This window comes from Balearica regulorum, chromosome 15 (genome assembly GCF_011004875.1).
Source record: "Balearica regulorum gibbericeps isolate bBalReg1 chromosome 15, bBalReg1.pri, whole genome shotgun sequence".
NCBI classification, from domain to species: Eukaryota; Metazoa; Chordata; class Aves; order Gruiformes; family Gruidae; genus Balearica; species Balearica regulorum.
Genome location: NC_046198.1, coordinates 7353743 through 7381383, shown reverse-complemented (window position 1 = coordinate 7381383; position 27641 = coordinate 7353743). Strand labels below are relative to the sequence as shown.

The 27641-nt window shown below is 38.1% G+C and overlaps 1 protein-coding gene across 2 annotated transcripts in view; it reads left to right on the top strand.

The window, feature by feature from the left end:
* Positions 1-264: 264 nt before the first annotated feature.
* PDPK1 (3-phosphoinositide dependent protein kinase 1) overlaps positions 265-27641 on the top strand; it is a 34602-nt gene continuing 7225 nt past the window's right edge. The window contains exons 1-11 of one of the 2 annotated variants that reach the window (XM_075767157.1): positions 265-509; positions 14490-14759; positions 18315-18357; positions 18546-18683; positions 19854-19998; positions 22401-22498; positions 23259-23334; positions 24814-24882; positions 25367-25463; positions 26665-26838; positions 27247-27464. In XM_075767157.1, the coding sequence (XP_075623272.1) occupies positions 450-509; positions 14490-14759; positions 18315-18357; positions 18546-18683; positions 19854-19998; positions 22401-22498; positions 23259-23334; positions 24814-24882; positions 25367-25463; positions 26665-26838; positions 27247-27464 (1388 nt within the window). In that variant the 5' untranslated portion in view covers positions 265-449. Of the gene's footprint in view, positions 510-572; positions 727-14489; positions 14760-18314; positions 18358-18545; positions 18684-19853; positions 19999-22400; positions 22499-23258; positions 23335-24813; positions 24883-25366; positions 25464-26664; positions 26839-27246; positions 27465-27641 lie in introns of those variants that run through there. The other variant, XM_075767158.1, reaches the window with a different exon arrangement.

The window sequence follows — 27641 nt, the reverse complement described above, 5'->3', positions numbered from 1 at the left end:
AGGAAAGCCTTGCAATGAAAACTGCGTGTCAGAATGGGTGAATTCGTGCTCAGGGCCGCAGGGAACGCTTTCCCAGAGAAGGGAGGTTTCGAGGAGCGAAGAGCTGTATTGGAATTGCATTTGTGACGCATTTGAGTGTTCAAATTCATGGCTGTAACGATGACTCGGTGCGCACAGCTGCCCTTCACCAGGTAAGCCACTGGCAGCTACCAGCAGCAGGAAGGGCGAGCGCCGACACACCCACTCCGCGACGCCAGGCACCGCCCCGGCATCGCCCACCTCCTCCTGACGTCACCACGTCGTCACCCACAGCATTCTTGCGTCGTGGCACGAACCCGGATGTGAGCGCACGGTGGAGGCAGGGGAGACCGCGCTGCCCTCTTCCGCCCTCACCCTGCTCAGCCGCCTGACGGGAACTGAAGCCGGCGGCGTCACCCCTACAGCTGCGCATGCTCACGTCGGCTGAGGACGCGGAGGCTGACGGGGGGACGCTCTGGCCGGGCTCGCACGTGAGTAGCAGATGGCGCCACCAATGAGCGAGCGGGCTGTACGGAAGTCTTGCTCGCGGCGGGGGGGGGGGTATTGTTGTGGGTGACGTCACGGACGGAGGATGCGGGCGCCCCATTGGCTCGAGCTCGGCGGCCGTGCGCTGGGATCTTAAAGGGCGACCGGAGCGCGGGCCGCGCCGGCCGGGCGGGGCCCATGGCCAGCACCAGCAGCCACCTGGTGAGTCCGGGGCGCGGGGCCAGCGCCGCGGCCGGGCCGGGACTGCGGGCGGCGGCGCGCTGGGGGAAGAAGTAGGCCCGGGCGCCGGGGCCGGCCCCGGCCCGTCAGGGGGTTGGCCGCCCGTGCCCTACACGCTGCCGGGCGGGCGGGGTCGTGGTGAGGTTTCGCGGGCGGCCCCACCGTCCGCCGCCCTGTTCGGACAGGGAGGGCGGCCGGGCGAGCGCTGCCCTCTGCGGGACCGGCCTCGGCGCCGCTGCTCCCGGTCCTCGTTCCGCCTCCCGGGTGGCCGCGGGCCTCGCGGGAGGGCCCCGCTCCCGCCCAAGCGCCGGCGGGGCCCTGAGGCGTGAGGCGAGCGCGGCCGGCGGGCGCCCGGAGCTCGGCCCGTCAGCGGGAGGAAGCGGGGCCGGGGCCGAGGCTGAAGTAGCCACCCCGCGGCCTCCCGCCGAGCTTCGCTCTCGGTTCCGGGTACGGGGCGTTGGCGTGGCTTTGCCGGGCCGTCTCCCACCGGCGTCTTGCCCTGGGGGAGCCACCTGTTACTCCGCAACCGATTTCCTTCGTAGTGGAAACACACGCGTGAAGAAGATCGTGAGGGGGTCCTAACAGGACGCCGTTTCAAACACAGTTGTTTACGTTAGTCTGACAGTGTAAAGCTGTAACGTTTTGTGAGCACTGACTAGTGGAGGCTGATACGCAGAAGTGGTAATAGTAAATCTTAGTTTGCATTGTAGATTATACAGTTTAGTTAGTGTAGAAAGTCCCTTATGAAAAGAGTGTTTTTCCAAAAATAACTACTAGCTTTCATTGATGTCATTGTAACTCACTGGTACGTTCCTTATCCTTGCGTGCACGCTGCTCTGCGTTTGGGTCTCATGTTCGTTCTGTCGGTTGCAAGTTGCCAAGCTCCACGCTGCAGCACTTCAAACTCTTTCATCAGTTGGAATTGGCTAAGGAGGGCCCCTTGCAAGGGAACTGGCGTAGCTGCCTTGATTCTTGAAGTCCTGTTTGTGTGCTCTCCTCTTCATACTCAGTGCTTTTTTGTCATCTGGGTGTTACACACAATCATATTTGATTGAAGATGGGAATTATTATTTGGAATAGACCTACAGGGGAGGACATGAAATACTGCATCAAGGATTATGAAATAAAGCAATGTTTGATTATTAAAGGAATTAGTTTTGCTTTTCTGCTTCTTGATAGAGCTCCATATGGCTGCTTCTCAGCATCAGAGATGACTTCTGTTTACTTGGTCTCTTTTAAACAGGGAGTATGCTTCCCTTTGTGCCTCTGTCCTTGCTTGTTGCCTCTCTTTCCAGGTTTTTCTCTCCAAAATACGTTTCTGTTCCTTTTCTATATACAGTTCAGGTCTCTGCCTGTAACAGAAACATACAGAGAGAGAATGAATGAAGAACAAAATTGACAAACATTTTTGTTAAAACTAAAATATTTTTTCAGGGTAACTAATTTTTAATTCCTTCTCTTCCATCCTGTTTAATATTTCTCTGGTCAGGTGATCGTACTGATTGGCAGTAGCAGATAGAGATGGCTTGATTCAGCTAACCTTTTTGTAATTCAGGTAATATCAAATAAGGGAAATTCAGTATTTCTGAGACTCTGAGCAAGTTAATATTTGTGTGATGGAATTAATGACAGTAAGGAGTTCTGTGATTATTTTGCTATAATCACAAAATACTTGGGGAGCAGGAGGGAGGAATAGAGCACAGGTTTGAAAGGAATATTCCAGCATTGCTCTGCCAAAACAGTTATTTTTTGTATTTGTGTATGTGGGGACAATTCCTAAAACATTGTTTTCTGAAGATGTGGTACCAAGGAGAGTTGCACTTTTAAGAGGGAAACAACTTAAGTGCTGCTTTAGTTGCAGGTGTCACTGTGGTCTTGGTTATTTGCTGTTCATGCCTTTATTATAAGAAGTGCTCTTCATCTCAAAATGAAGAGTCTGGAAGAATGGTTGTTTACATCTTCATTTTCAGCAACAGCTTCACTGGAAGGTTTAGCTGTTCTAGCGATTATTAGATTCTACCAGTGTTTCTGACCTGATAAAACCTGTAGTATAGTCATAGATATGTCTGAACAGAACTGCTAGCTTCCCTCCACACCCCCCGTGGAACTAATATAAACTACACTTTTCAAAGAACTGGGTTCGTAATAGAGTATGTTCTGCATCTATGCTGGGAATTAGTCTAGGCTATGGTAAGAGTTCTGTTTGTAGCTATTTGTAGGTATAAAACTTTCAGACAGGCTTGAGGGTTTTCCTTACATACCTATCTACTTAATATTCTCTTCCCTTGGCTTTTCAACATAAGGCTGTGACTAGTCTCTATCACTCATGCATAGGCTTTTAAGTGGGATAAGTTTTCTGTAAATCTCTTACCAGGCTGCAGGAATAGAAAATAGTAAAAGATACAGCTGTTGAGATGGTGCTCAAAGGTGAAAAAAAATAGAGGAAACTTAAGAAGAGCAATTTTATATGTATTCATATTTTTAACATAGGAAGTGCTGGTAGCTAGTGGAAAGGAGATGATCCAGACAATAATCTGGATACAATAGTGATGTTCAACTGAAAAATGAATCTGCTTTGTAAGTAAGCTTTTTTTCTTTAAGCAAATTATTCTTCGGGTTATTGGTCTATTACTTACAGTGCTGCTGTAGCTGGACATTGTAAGACGCTGCAGACTCAGGCTCATTTCACTTTCCTAAAGCAGATCAGTTGGAAGGCAGCGTTGCAGGAAAAACTTGGAAAGGGATGCTGACTATTGAAGTATTTGCACGAATTTTCACATAGAAGGAATGAAACCTGGGGCACAGTCACTTTGTTAGACTGAAAAAAGTAACAAACTGGCAAAGTAATAAGAACAGATTTGCTCTACGAAGATGTGAAATATTTTAGTAATCCCTGTTTTTTAACAGTAAACTTGTATTTAATCTATTTTTTTTCCTAGAAAAGCTGTATGGATTGCTGTAGAACTAGTACATTTATGGCATCAGAAAATATGCAAGTGAGAAATTACTTTTTGATATGGAAAGACTAAAAACTTAATTCAGAAAACACTATGTTTGAAAGATAAAATCCTTTTCCAGGTTCCTCATGTTGGAGCTTCCTGAAGAATTTGTATGAAGCTAAGAAATTATTGTTTCTGATATTTCAAATGGGAAAACTTTTTTTGCAGGTGGCCAATTTAGGTTATGTATATGTAATAAAGAAGCAAAAAAGGGGAAGGAGCTGACTTTTCTCACTCCCCACTTCCCTTTCTGACAACTTATTTGCAGGTAAGCTTGTGGAAAGTTACCAAGGTCTAACTAAAGCATGTGGAAGGACTGAACACAACATGCACAAAGTTAGCTGCTTGGTCTAGAACCTTATTTTTCACACCTTATGGATTCTACTCAACAGTGCTGTAGGAAATAACTGGTTTGTTGTGTGACTAAATATTGAAGTTGAGACTTGCTTTTTGCTTTAAAAGACAGGCTGTAAATACTTCACCTGGCAAATATTCTATAATTCTTTATGGTGAAAAATTGCAAGGATTAACTTGCTTAGCACATTCTTCTGAAAAGAAAGTATGAAATTTGATGTTCAGTTCTTCAGTAATCCTGCAGGAATTTCATTTACAGTTCTTGACTGTGCTGTCCAACCTTTGTACATTCCATCTACATACAGCCACTCTCTGCTCTTTACCGAAAACTGTTCTCTTTGCTCCTAGAACTGCTAGCCAGGAGCCTAGTATAGGAAGTCCTTTTGTGTTTGCTAGCATGAGCCCCTATCCGTGCTGCGCAACACCTCTTAGTATTGGTGTGCTTCATGAGATAACCGATGGTGTAGAATGTGATCTAGAATATTGTGATTACAGATGGCTTTTGTTTTCTTGTGAGCCAGCCTGGATCTGTTTGTGTGAAATGAATTCTCAATGGCTTGTTTACATATATAGCTATTTGGGCCATAGGCTGACTTTAGGTTCTTAGAGATTTTTGTGGTTTCCTGTTTCTGATCTGTTTTGAGGCTCGGAGCGGGGGGAGGTGGAGGAAGGAGGCCTTAAATAGTCTCTGCCCCGAAGGTGCTTGGAACTTAAGTGCTTTGCTTAGCAGTAGAGGAGGTTAGAGGGTAACCGGCTGATACGCAGGTTCTTACAAATCCTTTCATTAGCTTTAATCCCTACCTGAATTTGGAATTAGAATCCTGGAAATTAGTGGCAGGAAATACCACCATATATGTAAATTAATCAAATTTAGAAAAAGGCATTTGCATTAACTAAAATGTTTGGGTCAACATTGCTCTGTGAGAAATTAATTTCTGCAGGAAAAAAATTGGTCTTGTGGATAAAATACCTTTATTGCCTAAATGAAGAGTCAAAACAATCTACCAGTGTAGAGGTGTTCTCTGTGCTTCAAAATCCTTGAGCCTATTCGTTATATTTTTGCTGATATAACATGAATCCAATTTCCTCATTACTCACTTATGGATAAACCGTGTTACAGATTTACTGCAGAAAGTGGGGAACTGGTGGTAGGTGATCAGTTCTGAAGGAGGTAGAGTGTCAGAGTGGAGCTTTTACTGGTGTTTTGAGATTATTTTATATGAACAATGTAGTATGTCTCCCCAAACTTTAAAACATTTCTTTGTATACAATGAACTTTGTGAGGATGTACATCTAGAAAGCTTAAGAAGAAAAATCAATCAATTTTGATTCTTCTTCAAAGTTAATCTTCTTGATTATGTTCTGACGATAGGATTTGTATCTTCCAAAATTGATTTTGAACATGAGGGAAACAACTGCCAGCTAGGTACTAGAGTCTTTTCTAACAACCTATTTGTGCCTCACAGTAATGCAAAGAAAAGTTCCTGAAAAGAACAATTTTACTAATCAAATTCTCATAGCTTATTAGAGCATAGCATTATGCCAGGCTTAGCTAAGGCTTTATATATACTTCCTCTGAAGTAATAACTCTATCTTATGATGATTTATTACAAGTATTTTCAATGTTACTTTCACATTACTGTAATTTTTCTTTAAATTGTATTAGGGGTGTTAATATGTCAAGCAGACTACATCAACTGAATTCTTTTCATACTTCTGTTTTCCACTATTGCAAAGGTCCCAGACAGTTTAGGTAGAATAATGTCTTTGAAGAATTATCTGCTCCAAGCTTTCCCCTTCCATGAACACTTACCATCTTTAATCTTAAATGTATTACCAGGACATTATTTTTAAAAAAAGTCTTCTTTTCTTTTAAATGATGGTCACATCTATCAAGATGCTTTGTTAAGAGATTTTTGCGGGGAACAGTTTTATGCAGTGCTTCAGTGAATGCTTACCTTCCAGCATTTGACAGGTTTCAAATGACACTGCGCATGAAGGTGAGCATAGTTGTTTTGGTGGGTCAGAACTTAGACTTCTTTAATCAGATAGCATCGCAGTTTCTTTAAACAACAAAAAAATCCTTCTTTTATACAACTGAATGCTTTTGAAATTGTCATGGTTTATTCATAAAAGTGGTCTATTAAGCAACAGATTTTTCATGTGGCAACTTCTGAGATTAAAAAATTTCACTCTAGATAGATATATGACTTCGGATTCTTTTGGAAAACAAGTTGTGTTAAAATAGCTTTTATAACTGAAATAAGAAATTTCAATCTGTTCTTTTAAATGTAGTAATCAGTAACCATTTATGAACCTTGATCAAAGTATAGATTTTGATAAATTGTTTGGCTTCAAACTGTTTTGCTGACTGTAATGGTCGGTTTCTTCAAGGCATGTGGAGTTGATGGGCAATTTGGGTTATGAGCTAGATCTGAAGTTCTCTACAGTAATCTTTGCATACCATTTGATGATGAGGTTTGAAAGAGTGCTGATGGAGCCCTACACAACATAAACACAAACCACTCTGCTACAGAAGATTAATGTTTGGTGTTAATGCTTTTTTAATATCTACAAATAACTAATACTTGGAGTAGGGCTTTGTTTGCTGCAGTTTGAAGAAAATGGCTTACTGTGATCTTCAAAGAACTTATCTGTAGGAAAAAAAAAAAAACCCATCCTGTTGTCCTGGGAAAATATCTTTGGCATCTTAGTAAAAACTGTACTAGGTTACAAAGTGCCTCGTTTGTTTTGGAGAGGAGTGTGTGTTCTTAGAAATACATGTTGATTTTTGTTATGATTGTGTTAGACACTTGAATTATCTGCCTTAAGAAAGGTTGAAGATGATCTGTCATTTCAATATAAATTTCACTTCTTGTGCTATGTTGAAGATTAGCCTTAATATCACCCCTTTTGATCAGATTTTCTTTACAAGGTTTTTTAATGCTATATTTTGCACTCTGTTGCACAGAGATAAGTCATTGAAGTATGACTTAATGTTTTCATTCCAGAGAATACTAGGTATTTTCCAATGTAGTATCCAGTTCCAATATATTTTTTAATATATTCCTTCTTTTCAATGAAGGAATGTTGAGTGTGGTTCTTTAAAGCCTTTGGCAATTTCTTCCTCAGATTTCAGAATCTGAAAGCATACTTCTAAGTTTGGTTTCCTTACTGTTCCAGTCTAGTGGTATTCCTTCCTGATTAGGGAGATACGTCATTTTCTATCAAGCTGAAAGTGTGAGTAGAGTACGCGTTTCTAAATACCTCCCAGTTACTATGGTGTGTTAATTTTTTTAATATGGCTGTATGTATTTGAGTGTCAAAGTTAACCTGTTAGGTGGACGAACAGTTTACTACTAGTGTAGTGCATTCAGAAGTACTACTGAGGCTTGGCTTAATCTGAGTTTTGTCCTATCCATTACATGCTTGATTTTATGTTACAATGATAAGACAGTCTGACAGCATCTAGTGACACTTCTTAAGGCATATGAATGGATTTTCTCTTTTTCTTTAGACAAATATTTTAAGTCCTTAAAGGTAATAATAATGTTGGCAAATAGATGTATTATTAAATTCTGTAAATTGTCTGACAAACTTCTAAGTGTATATAAATGGAAACTGGCATGCAATTGAGTTTAATGAATTGTTCAGTACGTTGTTTTTCTCTACATACGCACACATGTACAATTGGTTAATAGAAAGAGGATGCTGTTGGTCACTTAGCAGAAAGTCTGACAGTCCATTTTTAAGACAGAAGTCCAGAGCATGAGTAGACATGAGGATGTAAGGTATGAGAATTGACGTTTACTGTGGTTTATGAAAGCACGCATATGTTATTGTTCTGGGTTGCCTTCATTCATGGCAGTCACTCTGGTGTAGCAGTGTACAGAGTTTATGAAAGAAAAACTGATGTTGAATATTGATAGGGATTACATAATAATCATTATGCTTCCTGCAAACCACTCCTGGATGGGATTGGTATATAATGGGAAGTGCCACCTGTACTGTGCTCTCTGCACTGGAAGGTGAGGCTTGTAGTTGGATTTTGTTATTCTGAATCAGTGTTTCTTTGTATCTTAACTTATGTTTCTTGTAGCTGAACTACCCTGCTTTTGCCTGCATTCTCTTTTTAGGTATTATGAGGAGTAGTTTGAGGACATATATTCAGGCCCATCTTACTATCTGATGAGTTGCTTTTTTTTCTTTTGGAATATGCTGGCACTTCCAGGGTGTGTTGCACTCTAGCCTTTGAAGTGGAGGCTGTGACAAATATGTATTGGAGAGCCTGGAGAAGGTAAACACTTTCATTGTGGGATATGAGGGGGGAGGAGGCCAGTGGGAAAGCTGTGCATAGTATCTGTTAATTGCCCCTTCTTATGCTCTTTTTCAGATACAAGATTTGTGTCAGATGCAGTTGCTGCATCTTTGTCAACCCTCTCAAACACCAGTGTGCTGTGAAAAGAATATATTAAATATAACTGCCTACCTGTTAATTTTTTCCCCTTGGCATTTTGCGGATAAATCCTTAGGAAACCCCAGGTTGTCAATGTTTCAGTTTATACAAAATAAAAATTCAAGTTCAGAATTTTTTGCTTGTATGACAATATCAAAATAATTTACAAAACTTCTCAGGTCAAGCCTATCAGACTTAAACTGTCTTTAGAATCTCAATATTTATAAATAGTAGCAAGTCAGCTTTATCTCTAAAACTACAAAACACCTGTCCAATGAAAGCAATTACTGTCTCTCAATGTGAAATAAAAGCCTTTATTCCTCCTTAGTTGCACAGATAAGTAGATGGACTCCATATTTTTACTTGAAGTGTATTAATTTGGACACTGAATCTCAAGTTCATAGATTTTGGAAGATCTTCCCGTTTCTGTATCAAAGGGCTGTGTTTGGCAGAGATGTAAAAGCTGTGATTGGATACTATGACAGCTGGGGAGGGTATCTTACGCTGTATCATGTAGTATCTGTTTTGAAAGCCCCTCAAATTCCATTTGCAAGTGAAAAGATTAATTCATAGATATCCTAGAGTGCTGCTGTGATGCTTTCTGAATCCTATCGTTGCTTAAGCAGACTTTGCTGATGTATGGCATACATGTTTGTATTGGTTTATCTTCCTGATAGTCTGTCAACTTCTTATCATTTAGTCTAACACTTATGACCTATCCCACTCAGTAATTCTTACATCCAGTATGACTTGTGTTGAATTGCAGGTGATCCTAATTTTGAGAGTTCTGTATTCTGTGATACCACAAGGCTAAAACAGTCAGATTCTTTAATAAACACAGATTTCAGGAGCTTAATCCTGTCAGATGATTAGATGTTTTTCTGGGGGTTCAGTGTCTTGATTTTCTCCTGAAACTGGTTTGGTTTGGTTTTCTCCTTAATGTTTGCACAGTGCTAGTGGCAGTAAGGCTTCTCCTAGTTGATGCATTCTAGTTCCGTATATTCAGGTATGGAGTAGCTTAAGCTTCGTCCACATGTTTCCCACCATTATGACTAAGTTCTTGGACCATATTTTAATTTGTAGTCATGTTTTGGTAGAGACATCAGTAAGGTTTCACTGTTTGTCTGATTTAACAAAAGTTGTAGATTGCTTTAAGTAAGAGAAACACCTTTTTTTGTGTGTGTGTTTTTGGGCAAATGGTGTGTGTGTGGGGGGGGGTTCTCAGTCTTTAAACTTATGCAATTATTCTTTTTCTTTCAAACTTTACTGTTTGAGAATCGATCCAGGTGTGAACTGGAGGAGATCCTTGTTTGGAGATGACAATTATAAGTAGTTTAAGAATTTAACCAGTTTTACTTAGTGTTAAATACAGTGTTCTGTATTTCAGATGTTTTATAATGCCAAATCAAATGTTTTATGAATATCTATCTGCATTATTTAATTTAGTAGACTTGTAATACAGTTTACCATAAAAAAACATTCATAAGAGGGTTGTGCCAATGTTCTGGTTTATACAGTCTCATCAGCATTGTTTATAATCAAAACAAATGTACCAGTTGAGGTGTAGAGCTAATGTTGCTTTGTGTAAATAATACTTTGTTAGCAATGTCTGCTTCCAAAAAAATTTGCCTTGTAGGTAAGTGGATAGAAGATCTATTCTGATCATGTCTGCCCTATGTCTTAATGCAGCTAGAGATTTGTAATACAGTCAGCAGTTAGACTCAGTGTTACCAGACAAGCAATAGGGTAGGACCCTATTCACACTGACTGTCTTTGTAACAGAAATGAGATTTTGCTAGTAGAGTTTCAGGGTTAGCAAAGATACCCTCAGTCATCTTCAGGGTTCAGTATCATGTCAGTTAGGATAGGAATAAAAGATACTGGAAGTTTCAAAAGGCCCAGTCTCTACAAGTATTTTTTGTTGCTGTTGATAGAACTGTATCAGGAAAGCAGTGTTGCAGATTTTGGGGGGGGGGGAGCTAGTAGAGGTGCAGTTGTGGTAGTACATGCTTTAGACAAGTGTGGTATTTGATGCATACTATGTGCTTAGATGTATTAAAAGCTGTAGTGGTAGTGCTGTTGTCAAAATGCTGAATTGCAAAAAGGATTCGAAAAGGTATAGGTCCTTTTAGATAGCTGGGAGCTTTGCCCGTGACCGGCTTTTTGTACAAAGGGGAGCAAGGAAAGTATAAAAGGAAAAATGTAGTGATATCTAGTGGGCTTTTTGCATTGATTCAAGTTTTCTTCTCTTAAAGTTTATTTCTACTGTTTGCAGGCAAGAGGGGAAGAGAACAATATAAGGGCTTGCTTCACATGACATGTAAATAAAAGGAAACCTGTTTCTAGTGATTTAGTGAAAATTAGTTAATGAAGATTTTGATATGTCTGATCTATAATTCCACTTACCTTCAGCAGATTTGTTTTCTTCCTTATTAGGTTTTCAAACAGTATGTGCACTAAGGAGGAAACAATTTCTATACGGAAGTAAATTAGAAACAGCCCCCTTAAGAGCTTAGGAAAGTAGGTAATGTTAGAGACTAGGTTTTAGAAGCAGAGGGAGGATAATTAGATCAGTGGTTATCAGCGTGGTCCATGATGATCCATGACATGCAATGGTAAGTCTGTCACTGTGTGAGGGTCTGTGCTTTCACTGGCTTGCCAGCTGAGAAATGTTGATAATTGCTGAAAGGAGAGCATGCTGAAGCTTCTGAGAACTGCAGACGCACTTTAGAAGGTTTTTAAATTCTTCAGTGATTGACTTCATACCTCAATAACAAATTCTGTATCTAGCAGAAGCAGAATCTTAAATCTGTTTTTTGTGAAAGAGTGACTGTACGAGGTTAGCCTGGATGACCTAGCCTGTATTCTCTCTCTGGCATATGTGAAGATATGTATGTAGAAACGTGTATAGTCTCTGCAGACATGTTTTTCTGGCATCTTTCAAAATAAAACAGAAAGTAAATGATACAGGACACAAAATCCTAAACAAGAATGTGTGGAGTGTGGAAAGAGAAGTGTAGGAGTGACCTTTTCTATAAATGTGCAGGTGTGACATATCTAGTTGGATAGTTCTGTCATTTCTTAGGTAACTGATACTTTAAATCTATTGTATCTTCCTCTGTCCTTCTTGTTCTTAATCTTGACTTTCCTTTGAGAAAGTCAGGGGACTAATTGACGTTATACCTTGGCTGGAAATAGCCTTTTCTTCCTACAAACTCCTGTCTCTTCTTCCCTTAGGACTTTTCTATACTTGATATTCATTGTGACTTAGTTCCAGATACTGTGCAAGGAAATAAACTGCATCCAACACCTTTTTTCCCCCTTTCAGTGCTCTCCAGTGCTTTTGTGGTGGGTTTTTTCTTGTTTATTTGTTTTTTCAAGGTGATGTTGCTAGCTGCAGAATCTAAATAGATCCCCTACAATGCTGCTGCTTTATTTGTAAACCTTTAGTTGCCCTAGAGTAGCCTAACTGGAGCCAGTTTATCATTTAAATCCTAATATTTAGTCTGTGTGCATGTGTTTATTTACTTTATTTCAATTAATGGGATGTTTCTTACATTGGCATCGCTTCAGTTGTTGAGCAGTCATGCTTGTGTCAGCCTTGATGCACTCTTGATAGGAAAGAGTACAATCTGTTTTTAATTCTGGCTACTGTGTGTCTTTATACAGGCTGCTGTTGAGTAGCCGTCTGAAGGAGAGGTGATTCAGCTGGGCTATGAGAATGTTAGGGACAATAACCAGTCTGGGGAAGGTGTCAGCTAAAATATCTGCGTAGAAGGCATAAAATGAACCATGACCTACAGCACACATACATTGATGTGTATGTGCTGTTTTCACAATAGCATCAATATGCTTTCTTCTCTTCAAAGGGAAGAATGCTGCGTAACTGATGCTGAGTAGGGGCATGTACAGCTCTGGGGGAGTTAGTGAAGTTTTTGAAAAGCAAAGTTCTCCCATCTGTCTCCCAGGTCTTCCTCCAGCTTTGCCTCCCTTTTGTCCTCACAAAAGCTATACAAAATATAGCCAATAGCTATTGTTATAGGCAGATTCCTTATCAGTCTCCACTATATGACAAAGCTCAGACAAAGGTCTAATAAAAGAAACTGCAACCTATTCTTGATCTGCTGCCGTGTCGTGTGGCCATCATTCTTGGAACAAGCCCTGAGGAGCAATAGAGATCCTGGAGCAAGTAGGCTGTACTCAGATTGGAAAGGGAATCTTTCCTTATGCTTCTTGGAAGATATTGTTTAGAATAGTTGCTTAATAATAGTTAATTTTCAATCTTGCAGGAACTGACACTTATATATCGATTATGGAGAGTGGAGAAAATGAAGAGTTTTAGTTGTACTCTTTTTGACCTTGTTATCTTTGTCTCAATTTAGAAAGTATATGTTTGCATGCTCAGAAAAATGTTTGTCTTGTTCTGTAATGCCACTAAATGTGTAAGTAAAGTGTATTCCTGAAGTATCTTATTTTTGAAAGAAGTTTAGCAGTAAATAAGGGCTGCTTTTCCCTACTGCACAGAGCACAGCCAAGTGAGTAATGGCGAATTTGGGAGCCAGGTGCTTTAAGCCCGTATGCATGATTGAATGCAAGTCCAATTCCCTTCTAAAGTGGTTTCTGATAGAAATGCAGAAAATTGTTTTGAATCAAATTGAAATTCATGAGATAAAAAATTCTTTTTGTCAGCAGCAATGTCTATTTGAATATCAACATGAGGTATATTACTGACTAGGTCAGGGTTGTATAATGCATCTGTTTTGAGGTTAGGAGACTTTCATTAAGTCATAGTTTCATTCTGCTGGATGTAAGTTAGGATACTGAGATTAAAAAATAATGCTCAGACATGGTGTTAATTTTCTTAAGTATTCCCTCTGCATACCATTTCAGTTTTTATTGTCAGTAGTTGTTCAGCAGAGTCCTGCTATTGTCTGTGTTTTCTGGCCAGTTTCAAGTAAAACATTTGAAGCAGACACCTGACAGACTAATGGAGATATATTACCAACAGGGAGGGAAAGCAGCTTGACAAGTTTCCTTGATCTTACTTGGGAAGCAACGATAAAAGGGTACCAAATGATGATTTGCTTTGTATATTACAAGAATCAGTATTTGGAGTGTATCTTGTACTTTCTGTTTTCTGGGTTATATCTGGTTCTTTGTTTTGGAATTGGGATGTCTTTATGTGACCATGTGTACAATTTAAATAGTGTAATCTCCCTTGTTTTAAAAGGTCATGGACCAGAGCATTCTTCAGAAAAGTATTAGATATTGCTGATTATTAAACCTTCCAGCTGACCTGCCTTTTGTATGTTGTTCTCTTTTTTTTTTTCTTGTGCTTTCCTAAAGTGTGTTAAAGAGAAATACTGTTGGAGAAAGTGAGATTCCAAGTAAAAATGTGGGAATGTGTCCTTTGTCTCCATTAAAGTTTCCATGCTTTGCTTGTTTATTGGCAGTTCATTGTAACTTGGATCTCTAAACTAATGTTGCTCATGAATACAGGTGTTCATTGCATAACTAGATAATTCTTTCAGTTTCAGGAAGACTAGTACTTGTTAAGATTGGATGCATGGATCTGTCTTTAAGCATGAAATAAAGTTTAAAGATCATGTTATTTGTAGGAGAATATACCAAGGTGAAATTTGCTACCTTGGTGTTAGGGAACATTTTTTTGAGTTTGGAAAAAAAGCATTCTTGAATTAAAGCATTCAGACTTTTGACTTATGGCTCTGTGTGCACACAGCATGACCTAAACAGAGTTATTTAACAAATTGAGAGTTGCCGTTTCCAAAATAAATACTAACATTGCCTCCTAAAGACATTTTAATGATAACCCTTTTGAAATAGCACTTTATATGATGCTCCTATGGAAATAAAGTGCAGATGTATATGCTAATTATTTGAAGGTATGGACGTAACAGTTTCATTTCTCTTTTCAGTATGATGCTGTTCCAATCCAGTCTAGTGTGGTGTTATGTTCCTGTTCATCCCCATCAATGGTGAGGAACCAAGCAGATTCCAGCACTCCATCTGTCATTTCCACCTGTGGCAGCAGACAGGGATCTAACATGGAGAGCACTGCAGCTGAATCACGATCTAGTTCAAACTCCTTGCAGCAACATACAGGACAGCAGCCTCCACAGCCTCGAAAGAAACGACCAGATGACTTCAAATTTGGGAAAATTCTGGGTGAAGGATCTTTTTCAACGGTAACTTTACTTTTTATAAGAAGTGCCAAATATCTTACATAAACTTCAAAATTCATTGTGCAAGTAATAGTGCTGAGATTTAAATCTGGAGAGAACAGCTTGAAGAATGAATGAGTGGGACATAGTGGTTTTAAGTTCAACTATTAAAATTAAGTGTTGCACTAAATACAGGTGCTGATTTTTCAAGTACCTTTTAAACTCATCAGAAGTTCCATTGTATTCTGATGACTTGATGCTTGGATTTTTAGGAGACATTGCTTTCAATGCAAGTTTGATAGCATAATGGGTTATGTTAAAATTTGATGATATAAAGTATTTGAACTGGGCTAGGAGTTTGTCATGGTAAGAACTTGTATGCAATGTCCTGTCCGTGGCAGAAGCTACTGCCAGACGTTTAAGGAAGAAAGTAAGAACAGTGATGCTTCTGTAATATTCTTTGTCAGCCTCTAGTGTCATGGCTCTCAAGGACTTCATGAGCCACAGTTTAGTATTTTTGTATTCTGTAGCCTTAAATGGATTGTTTCTGACTTCTCACATCCACGGCATTGCGGAAGAATGAATTACTTAAGTGTTATCTTCAAGAACCCATGAAGCAATTAATAGTTTCATTTGATGCTTTTGTAGTTGACCCACTGTAAGACAATAAGTAATATTTCTGTATCTTTTTCACATGTCATTTGTTTTATATGCCTTTTGTTTGTTGATCTCTAAATGTTGGGTTTTTCTGGTTCTTCTATACAATCTACTGTGGTGTTTAGGAAGCAGGCCTCTAGTAGTCATCAGGCATAATTTGCACTTAAATACATAGTTTGCAACTTTCAGGTTGATCTTATCAGTGTTGACTGGGGGGAAGGATCACCTCCATCAACATACTGGCAGCATTCCTCCTAATGTAGCCCAGGGTACCTTTCTCCACCTTTGCGGCAAGGGCACGTTGCTGACTCATGTTCAAATTGGTGTCTATCAAGACCCGGGGTCCTGTTCTGCAAAGCTGCTTTCCAGCCCGTCAGCCCACAGCATATACTGGTTCATGGGGTTATTCCTCCCCAGGAGGAGGACCTTGCAGCTCAAAAATGGGAACTGCATGAGATTCCTGCCTGCCCATTCTCAAGTCTGTTGAGGTCCCTCTGGATGGCAGCACAACCCTCTGATATATCAACACCAGAGCTCTTGATCTGTGCAACATGTATCTTCATGTGGTTATCAAAACATCTTGTTAAAAAACATACGCTTCTTACTAAACATGATTGTAGATTCAGAGATCTGATTGTACTCCCCAAGATCTTCGCTGATATTCTGACTGAAAAGTGTTCATCTCAAAGCAGGGGCCTTCATATTACCAAGCCTCCATTGACAGCTTCAGATTAAAAAAAAATTTACTCAAGGTCACAATGAATATATTTTATTTTCTTAGACTTCTATTAAGCTACCATAAACTCTACCTGGTGCCAGTGTTGTATTTCAAATTCAGCAGAGATGCACGTGATCTGACCTCAGAGGATTTTTCTTCAGAGCATTCTGCAATTTTGTGGGACCTTCTTCTGCAGCTGTAATGGTTCTTTAAACCCATGCTTGATATTAACAGATACACAAATGCATGGCCTTCTAGTTGTTGCTCTGCTCTTTTAAAGTAATGAAAATCTACATGCTTTGTAGACAGCTTCAAGCTCCTCTCAGAATAATATTGGTTATGTGGTGGCAGAATTATAATTCTCATGTTTGGGTAGGCATGTGGTTCTCCTCACCTCCTTCTGCATGGCTGGTACTTCCCCCTCTGCCTTGGTTTTGTCTCCACCTATAAATGATATTCCTCTTACAAAGAGGAGGAGCTCTAAGGAAGTATGAGTGTCTGACCAAAACCAGTTCTTAAATGCAGACTTAATCTCTGGAAGTCTGAGTATTTGTTCAAATTCAGAATTGGGCTTGGCCATGGTGTGTGCAATTGTGTTAGCAATTATTTCTGCTTTGTAGCCTCTGTTAAGGGTTCTCTGCTCTTCTTATCTCACCTTTTCCAGTTCGAGACATTTACACTTCTTTCTTTTGTCTGAATTTGCAACTTACATGTTTACATGTTCTGTGAATGCATTTGGTTATGTGTTTGGTTTTTGTTTGTTTGTTTTAAACTACCTACCTAATGTCTGATTCCTTTCTGTAGAATTTACATTCCTTATTGATATTACTTTTTTCCATGGGGCAGAGAAGATTCAGGCCCTTGATAGTAGAGACATGGTATTAGTGTGTACCTCTGGGTCTTTTCTTTCTTGTGTCTGAGTCTACTGATTTTGTTGATTACTAGCTAGGAGGAAATTAGGGCATATGGTATACTCAGGTTTGTTGAGTGAGGAAGGGACTTGAGAGTACCCAAGTACTCCTGCTAGGAGGTGAATACTCAGCCCTGTGTACTTAGACTACAACTTTAAATAATTTTACCTGTGTACACAGAAGAGTCTCAAAAGTTCCTTATGCAGAGATGCAGCTTCTAGCAGACTGGTTGTTTCTAGTGGAAATTTTCATTGAAAATTTCACTGTGAACTTCAGTGTTTGTAGAAGATGAACTTTTTTTAGAAAATTAAAGGTGCCTCTTACTACTAAACTGAGGTTTCAATTTTCTAACACTGAAAGAGCACAACTGCGTGCAGTTCTTTCACCTGAAAAAGTGCCTTATTTAGAAGCTCTTTTTCTTAAATGCCTAACACTTTTATCAGGTGTATGTAATAATATTTTGGAGTACTCTGTTATAACTGATTTTGCAAGGGATTAGAATATAATGAGAAGTGGATTAGAAGCAAGCCTGGTGCAGTGATTTAAGATAAATTAGTATAATGTTGATTCTAGCAAGGTATTGGAATGGATATAAACTTAAAATGAGAAAAACACAAACTGTAGTCACCTAGTGTTACAAGATTATTGTTCGGCTTCATGCAAGAGAACTTTTCAGATTGTCTTAAAAGTTGCCTTTTATAGAAGTTCTTTCCTGAAGATGAGCTTTAATTTGTGTTCCTCCAAAAGCTTTTCTCTTGAAAAATGTAGAACTGCTTGCCTGAAACTTTATCTCTTGCTTCTACTAATTGGAAATCTCTCATTCCTTTCTTTTAAATCTCTTTCCTAACAGACTGTAAATAGTTGAAAGCTCTGTCTCACTTCTTTCTTTTGATCTTTCAGATAAAATGTATCTTTCAATCTTTGCCACTTATGTTAAGAAAAAGTTCTGTGAATGGTTAGATCTTTATAAATATTCCTCAGTGTGCTTGTTGCTTTTTTTTCCCCCTTTAAGAAGATTTGGCAATTTACTGTGACTTATGTTACAGTCTTCAGAATTCTTCTGGGAAAAAAACCCAGACAGGTAAATTGGTGATTACTCAGTCAGGTGTATAAGTCTTTTAGCAAAAACAAGTGTTGGTATGCTGAACTGAATTTCTGCAGAGGTCTTACTAAAGCCAGCATACTATGAACACATGCTTAAATATTTTGCTGATTGTAATTGTGATAGCTTATTTTGAACAATCACTATTCTAAATGAATGGTTACAATATATTTTCTCTCCTCTGGCCACAGGTTGTCTTGGCTCGAGAATTGGCAAGTTCTAGAGAATATGCCAGTAAGTATTGTCTCCTTCAATGTGAACTTTTTAAAAATACAGTATCAATGTGGTTCTGTTACACCTGTTCACAACAGAGAATTAGTGGTTTTGCAATCATTTTATCTAACCCAAATCCCCAAAACAAATTACTTAGACGAACTTAATTTAGTTGCATCTCCTGCTTTTTCACTCTGTCTCTTTTTAAGTTAAAATTCTAGAAAAACGTCATATCATAAAAGAAAACAAGGTGCCATATGTGACACGAGAGAGAGATGTAATGTCCCGCCTGGATCACCCTTTTTTTGTGAAACTCTACTTCACCTTTCAGGATGATGAAAAGCTATGTATCCTTTGCATTTTAAAACTTGCTGTAACATTTTCTTAACAGTCCCCCGTTTTGGTTCCTTTGAAACGTTGTCTAACAGGAATGATGAAAATAACTTGAGGTATTTAAAATGTCTTGATGTTTGCAATAAATAAAGCAAATAGAATGAGTGTGCACTCTCAAAGAGAAGAGTGGGTGACTTGAAGGACAGAAGAGATGAATAAATAACTTACATTGTCCATGTGGTAAATGCTGACGGGTGACTTGCAACAATCTAAGTTTAAAATAAATATTTTTTTTTAATATTGAGGGAAGTATGAGAAATGTTTTATTTCTGATACATACACACAATTCCTATGTTTAAAATAGCCAGCTCTATTTACTACTATTTCTTATTTGACCAATTAGATCTATTAAAACTTTTCCTATGTAAAAGTGCTTACAGAATAATCTGAATGATAGAAAGCTGAAACTCTTCTGTTTGGGCCACTGTTTCCCAAGTTCTCTCTCTAGCAGTAATTGCAAAGTGCAGTTTCATCTTGAAAGCTTGTTGGTTTGCAGTCAGCTTTTTTTCTTGCGAAGAAAAGGTTAATCATGTGAATTTCCTCCTAAGCTTCCTGCTTTGAGTTGGCTCTGCCAAGGGTAAAAGGATAGATCAGTCTATTTCTGAGGTCAGTAAGTGGTTGTGTTTCTCACAGAGTCTGCTAGCAGTGCTAACAGGCCCTATATCACATGTATGTACATACACATGTACTTGTGCACTAACAGAACTTACAGAGGCTCTTTTGTAATGTGATTTGCTCGTTGAACACTGGGAACTTTGGAACTTTCCAGATGATGGGACAATTTTAAACTTGGGTTGAATGCTGGTTATGACTGTAAATAGTTCTCTTTTGAGGGCAATTATGTATACAGTTTAAATGAATTATTCAGGTGACTGTCTGGAAAAACTACAAATTTAACCCTTTATGTAGTCTTTGCTATGCTAAGAAGCTGGGACCTGCATCCAAGGTTGTTAAATATGTTTAAGAAACTCTTTTGGATTGCTACCATGTGAAGTTTCAAATTAACCAACTTCACTTCTTCCCTGTTCATGTATTTTTAGTATTATTCTTGTCTTTGGAATGAGGTGTGGGGATTTTTGTTCTACAGTGGTTTTGTGATAGACCTTAACTATACTTAAATTCAGACTTTGGGCTTAGCTATGCCAAAAATGGAGAGCTGCTGAAGTATATACGCAAAATTGGCTCATTTGATGAGACCTGTACCAGGTTTTATACTGCTGAAATTGTATCAGCCCTGGAGTATTTGCATGGGAAAGGAATAATTCACAGGTAATACAAAGCTGAGACCAACATGCATTTGATTATGCACAAGGTGGTTTTTCTAGAAGTGTTCTTTGTGAAGTCTAAATCAAACATGGATTCTGTGGAAAGCTAATGAGAGCATAATAGCCTTTCATTAGCATTAGTACGGTTGTTAACATAGAGAGCTAAACAAAGAAAACTTTAGAGGAGAGCCAATCTCTGTTATTAGACCAACTGTTCTAGTGGGGAAAAGTAAGAAAACTTTTTGGCCTAGAATTAACATTACCAAAAGCTTATCTTTTTCAAGCTTGATCAATTGATCTAAAAACAGGAACTGACTTTTTGTTTAACTACTTTTTTTCCCCCTGCTGTATTATGTACCAAAAATTACTAGAATTCTGCTGGTGTATGAATTAGCGTGCAGCATGTCATCAAGAAAAGTAAAATTAATGTATGTCAGTTTTCATTGAGGGAATAATTTCCACAAAGCTGAACAATAACTAGGTAAATGATAAAATTTAGTGAAGTTCTTAATAGGACCTTTGCAGTTGTTCTTGATGTAATTATATTATCTGGATAAACATGTTTTGTCATGCATATTTGATAAACAAATTAAAGCTGGAAGTGTGAGAAATCTGAGCTGCTGAACTTCTTTTTGGGTAAGAAGTCTATTTTTGTCTGTGGGTTCCCAAGCAGTCGTTCATGGAACAGTAGATGCTAGCTGGCAAAAAGCTGGCTGATTATAATTCTGATAGCATTATTACTTCTTTAAGTTATATTTAAAAGGACAAAGTATTTTTCCTAATACTTTTCTGTGACATAATTGGGAATAGAATCTAAGGGGGCTGGATGTGGAGAGTACTAAAACCATAAAATTTTCTGCAGGGGGAAAAAAGTTCAAGAACTTAGTTTCACTTCATTATATAGTCCATGTATTAGGCTGGGAGAATGCTTATAAAATGAATATAGCATGATTGTCAGTATTACTAAGCCTATATTGGAAATCTTGTATTGTAAGAGACCTGCTTTATATATGTCTTTATATGAAGGCCACTATGGGAAGCTCAAAAGAAAACAGTGGAATTGTGCAATTAGAGAATTTGCTATGAAGTTTATTTAATTGTAAGTCCATAGCTCTAGTAGTGCCTGAAAGCTCTTGGGATTTTCTGCTGCCTAAAGAAGTATGACATGAGACCAAACCACTTTTAAGATGCCAGGCAACTCTGGGAAAGTTACTACAGATATATCTCTCTTAAGTATCTATCTATATAAAAAACTATATCCTAGATCCATAATATAAATATATAGGTATATTATATATTATATAAACTGTATGTATATGTGTATATAGATGTATATATGTAAAAAAACCCCCACAGCACTGTTAAAAAGGTCCATCCCGTTCATGTACTTCCTACTTGTTTCTGAGAAATAGTTACAGGAAAACGAATAAGATTTTTATGGCTCGTGTGTCATAATTACTTCATTCCAATTGCTCTCTGTGCTAGTCCACAGACTTTAAACTGTACAACTGCACAACCCATGCTTTTCATTAATAGGAGGGCTGTAATCTGAGGAAAATCATGCTGCACAGTGGTTAATGGAAACAGCTTTGAATTTGCACTGATTTTTCTTACCAGTTAACCAAAATAACTCCCACGCTTCTAGATTTCTTTATGAGCATCCAAAGATACTTCTTAGGAGGGAAGTATGTTGTCTTTTCGTGTCCACTGAGGAACCTTGGTGCAAAGTAAATAATATCATAACAGTGTAACCCAATGCTATTTCTTTGTGTTGTTGCTAATGAACCTCTTGACATCTAACTCTGTATTGCTGTATATTGTGTGTGTGATACTGGTTTTATTCACAATCAGAGGCAGAGTCTGTACAAATGGTACGCATACATCTGAAATACAGATTATACATGGATTTGTATGTGACAACTGCAAATATGCTATTCTTAAAGAGTGGAGGTGGTTTACAGTTCTTAGCTGTTGTAGAGATTTAGCTGGGGGCAGAGAGTTGCTGTTGTTTGACTAACTGGAGTTTTGCACTGAGTAAACTGGTCTAGAAGATCTTACTCCATATCAACCTGTCAGATGTTATTTAAATTAGGGCTTGGAAGTGAAGGGTTTGGGGTTTTTTGATTGTTGGGTTTTTTCTTTTTTCTTTTTTTTTTAACAAGTGATATGCATAATAGCTTAGTTTTGAGATTATTCATTACTTCAGGTCTTCTTAAAAATGTTAATTAATAGGCTTTTCAAAATCTGTTAGCAGTCTGCATGTTGGCAGCTGCAAGTTAGAGGGAAGTTGACACATTAATGTTTATAGAATGCATCATCTATGATAGAATTATGTGCATAAGTCACTAGACAGTTTTGCAACTTTTATTTTTGAACAGCACACTAATTAAAATCTGCCTTTTCCAGGGACCTTAAGCCAGAGAACATCTTGCTAAATGAAGATATGCACATTCAAATAACAGACTTCGGAACGGCAAAAGTATTATCTGCAGATAGCAGACAAGGTATGCCATTATTTACTTCATGTGATGCAGATAACTGTAGCAAGCGGTCCTTTTGAAAAGGTATGTATGTTGTGTTTATGAAATTGTAACCTTCAAGTATCATTGCCTCTTACCTAACAAAAATCACTGAGAGGTCTTGAAACTGTTTTGACTGTCACTGCTTGGATTATGCCAGAAGAGATAATATTTGGTGTCATGATATAGCCAGCTAGATCACCAAACGTAGTGGGAAGTTAAACTACTTCAAATTGCTTTTTATTTGCAAGACAAGAATACAAATAGTTCCTGTGGCTCAGCTGAAACAGTAAGTTTTTACTCTGCTTGTGTATTTAACCTCAGTGACTATCAGAGTTGCTCAAATGTGAAGGTTATAGAATTTCTGTGTCACTGTTGCTTAGTAGTAACCTGTGAATCAATGATGCTGCAAACAATGCCTGAAAAAAGTACTAGGCTGAACTGAACTTGATAACCTTAATTTTTTACTTGAATGTAGTAAGCTTGTGTTGGTAGATTTTATACCTAACATAGTACCTAAATGCCTAGCTTCTTGAACCAAATAGATATCACTGAGATTAATTGATTTATCTCTTCCAAGCAGGTTTTGTGGATGGGTAGAGAAATGAAATTTTCGTGGGTTCGTTGTAGCGTTACATAATTTGCAGTAGATTGCTTTTGGGGTGGTTTTATGGGGTTGGTGGGAGGCGGAGGTTGGCTTCTCCATGAGTATGTATTTGCTTATTTCTTTCCATTTTCTTCCCAGCACGGGCAAACTCATTTGTAGGGACAGCACAGTATGTTTCTCCAGAACTGCTGACAGAGAAATCTGCCTGTAAAAGGTGAGGACTCTATTGTATTTCAGAACTTTACTGGCTCTGTCAGTATACTGTCAAATAGGGGCAAAGGGGTAAATAAAAACAAGCAAGCTTAGTATTTCAAAGGAACAAGATGCTTGAGTATAAAGGGGTTTTTCTTAAGAGAGTTTGAAATACTTTTTTCTTAACAAGTATTGCTTCTTGTCAGAGTACTGATTTTCTCAGTTCATTTTCCTCCTGGGGTTCTACAGACAGGATTAGGTGTTGTCAGGGGGAGGAGGTGTGTAATGTGAAGTTGGATTTCTCTTACCCAAAAATAAATCAGGAAAACTTTTTCTGTTAACCAAATAATATAATTATTTTAATTCTGTTTTATATAGGCTTATTCTAACATGGTAATTTCTGCTGTAAAAGCAACAGAATGTCACATTCTGTCAGTTCAGGGAAAGGCTACAGCTTGCTTTGACTTGTATTTAGATCAGCTTGCAGTTATCTTTGCTAAACTGTGCTTGGGGTTTGCAATGGTTTAAAGCTCATCTCTCTGCCTGGTATGTGATACTCTTGAGGAATTTCTTACCTCATTTAAATAGGTTCTTGATGGTAACCGACAGATTGTTATATATCTTATTTTATTACAACAATTGAAGAATAATCAAACTAATCACTGAGAAATCATAGGGAAAAGAGATCTCTTATATGAATGACTGTGGTGATTTGTGCTAGGGTTTCTTAAGATGATAAGAAATAGCATTAGACTTCCCACTTTTGCTTCTGGTAAGGAGGTTTTGAGTGGTTTGGCTAATGGAAAGACTTCATCAGGCCATCGTCTCCTTTTAGAAGTTACATAATGCTTCATCTTTACAGAAAACTCTCAATTTGAGTAGTTTTGAGTCTTTGTTAGTATTTTAGTCTTCCATAGGGGTTTCTAAGCTTCAATCAAATCTATGTATAGTTTACCTCAGGGTAAAATAAATTAAAAATACTCTTTCAGGCCAACACACTAAAACTTAAGACTTTCCCTCACCCATGTACTGTATAGCCTGCCTTTTTGTTTGTCTCTTGAGAAAAGCTTTAAGTAAAAAAGCTGTATTGTGACTTTTTTGTATAAAATATTTAGAGGAAAGGATTTTAATTCTGAAGGAGCATATATTGCATTAAGTCAGATGCATCTTTGAATTGTGGTAGTAGATAATAAGTATTCTTTTTAATCTCATTATGAACCCATTAATTGTTTTGACAAATTCAGCTGTCTTGCACATGTGCTTGTAATCACTTGTTGTGGGATGGTTACTGTATACTTTTTTTTGAAAGTGGTGTTGCTTGTCTACTCTTCTGTCAAGGAATGAGGTGAAAATAGTGTGGAAATTATGCTAGGCAGGTCTGTCCGATGTGTTCATGCTATGTTTTAACTAGCAAGGCGTAAGAATATTTTTCTTAAATTACAGTTTAAAGACTTCTTAGAAGAAAATATGCTATATGTTTTTTTTCCTCTTTCTTTTGAAGCTCTGACCTCTGGGCTCTGGGTTGTATAATATATCAACTTGTAGCTGGATTGCCTCCATTTAGAGCTGGGTAAGAGATTTAAGCTAATTCTTTACATGTGGATCATAAATATATTGACCTGGTTTTGGCTTTTACCTTACTACCAGTTCTGAAATACAACTTTTTATGGTGCAGTGTCGGTGTTAATGTCATGTCTGCTTTTATTTGTCCTTTCTGATGCCATGAAGATGCTTAGACAGCTATAACTAGAGTTCCTGAGAGAGATTCCTTCATTTATCCTAGGATTTCACATGTAGCTTATACCATAAAGGTAACTATGCCTACATGAAGAGGGTATGAGGCACCTCTATATTGAGCCATTTGAACTTTTCTTGTTATTGTTCAAGTATCATAGATACTTGGAAGACTGTGCCCCTTTACCCCCTAGAAAGATTTATGGGAATGTGACTTAACTTGTAGATCTCCCGTTTAATATTTGTCCAGGTTATGTGCTGTTAAGGTGAAAGAACCATGGAGAACTAATAACAAGAGCTAATATTTTTCTCTTTTGCAGAAATGAATATCTTATATTCCAGAAGATAATAAAGTTGGAATATGACTTTCCAGAAAAATTTTTTCCCAAGGCAAAAGACCTTGTTGAAAAGCTATTGGTAAATATTTGCTGCTGTTAAATGATTTGATAACATTGGAAACATTCATCTTTTTTTCCTAAAGTTTCTATGCACTCTATTGCAAACCTTATAATATAAGAATGACTGTGAGCATTATTGATTGCATAGGGGAGTGTCTTGAAAATCAACATCCATTATTAAACAGCACTTAGATTATTATTTTTTAAATCTAAATTCTAAAGCATGGATAAGGAATGTCTCTCAGTGAAATGGAAGCAAATAGTTCTAAATACTGTGCATTACACAGAAGTTAAGATTCAAATGCTTAGGTTTACATAGTACTCCGATTAATTCTTGTTGAGTTATATAATGAATTGTTTAGTTGAAAACAGTGTTCTATATATCACGGGGAGATATATTCATTACATTGTAAATCAACTTACCCTGCATTTTAGCATGCACTTACCTTGCACTTAATGCATGTCTCAGTAGTATCAGCAAAGAATTACTCTGCATGTGAATGTTTGATAGATAGGAAGAAAAAATAGTTCTGTCTCATCAGCAAGGTAGAGCTATGACATTAAAATGAATATGCAGAGAACATTTTGGGCAGTATAAGCCTTTTGAAGTTCAATAGTCTAGGATATTAGCATGGGATGGGGGATGAGGAGGAAACTGTGTCTTATGTTTGTGGATGATGATGAGTGCAACCATTGTAAAGGGCCTAGCAGCATGTTTCTGTCTCTAGGCCAGCTCTGTGGCCAAGCCAGTGCCTGCTGAATAGTAAGGTCTGGGTTGCATCAACATCCTGAGAACTGTGTGGTTTTAGGGTGTTTGAGAGGTTCATGTTTGACACCAGCTGTGGCTTCCACAGCTTCTTGCATCACTAGAACGTGATGCTGGGCTATACCTAAATGAGCTATGCTCCGTCAGGCCTCTGTATGTTTGCTGGGGTTTTTTTCTGTCTTTATGAAGAAAGCAAGCCAAAAAATTGTGTGGACCCAAAGAAGTGCTGCTTTCTGTAGATATCTGAGCTGGTCTAATACAAAATGTTGCTGACAAGACATGCTGACAAATAACATTGTATTATAAACAATCTCCTTATGTTCTAGGTATGTACGCTTAGGGCAGTGAGACCAACTGGTTTTAAGTTTTTTGCATGCTGCTGTGCAAATGTGAATGGTGCTCACCCTTCCTTGTCATTATTTTATGCATATTAACTTAATTATAATTTGCGCAGGTTCTAGATGCTACCAACAGATTAGGTTGTGAAGAAATGGGAGGATATGGACCTCTTAAGGCTCACCCCTTCTTTGAATCCATTGTGTGGGAGAACCTACATCTTCAAACACCCCCAAAACTTACAGCTTATTTACCTGCTATGTCAGAGGATGACGAAGACTGTTACGGAAACGTATGGTTGTCTGTTGCTATATTCAGCTCTGCTACCTGAGACTTTCATTAAAGCATAATTATTGGATATTAAATATTTTTATTGAAACTACTGATTAGTTATAATTTAATGAAAACTCAATTATTAAGAAGTTATATTTTAATGAAGACTCAGTTATTAAGATTTTAATATAAAATTGCTGGTTAAAATTTGACCTAGTCAATGTTTTTTTCTGATAAAGTGTTTGGAAAAAATACTGGTTGGCTTCCTCTTGACCAAGGATACTTTTTCGGCTAAGTGCCTGTTGATCTATAGAGAATAGACTGTCATTTTGCGCAAAAGCATGCTTAAATTAAAAGCCACAGTTTAGTGAGAAATAAGCTTTTTAATCAAAGAAATTTCTTTACTTCATTTTGTTTCCTCCTTTAGTATGACAATCTCCTGAGTCAGTTCGGTTGCATGCAAGTTTCTGGTTCTGCCTCTTCTCATTCACTGTCTGCCCCAGAGACAAGTACGCCACAGACATCAGGAGGAAACATTGAACAGTATATTCATGATCTTGACAACAATTCCTTTGAGCTGGACTTACAGTTTTCTGAAGATGAAAAGAGGTTACTTCTGGCAAAACAAGCTGGTGGAAATCCTTGGTAAGATCTTTGAATATAGCTCATCTGTGTCTTGCACAGCAGGAAGGAATCCAGAAAAATAAGTTATTTTGATACAGATTAATATTTGTTAATATCTTCAAGCAAACATCTAGCAACTAGATTTTTCTTGACTTGTTTTTTTTAAAGCAATAGCAGTGAAAACCTAGTATGTTAATA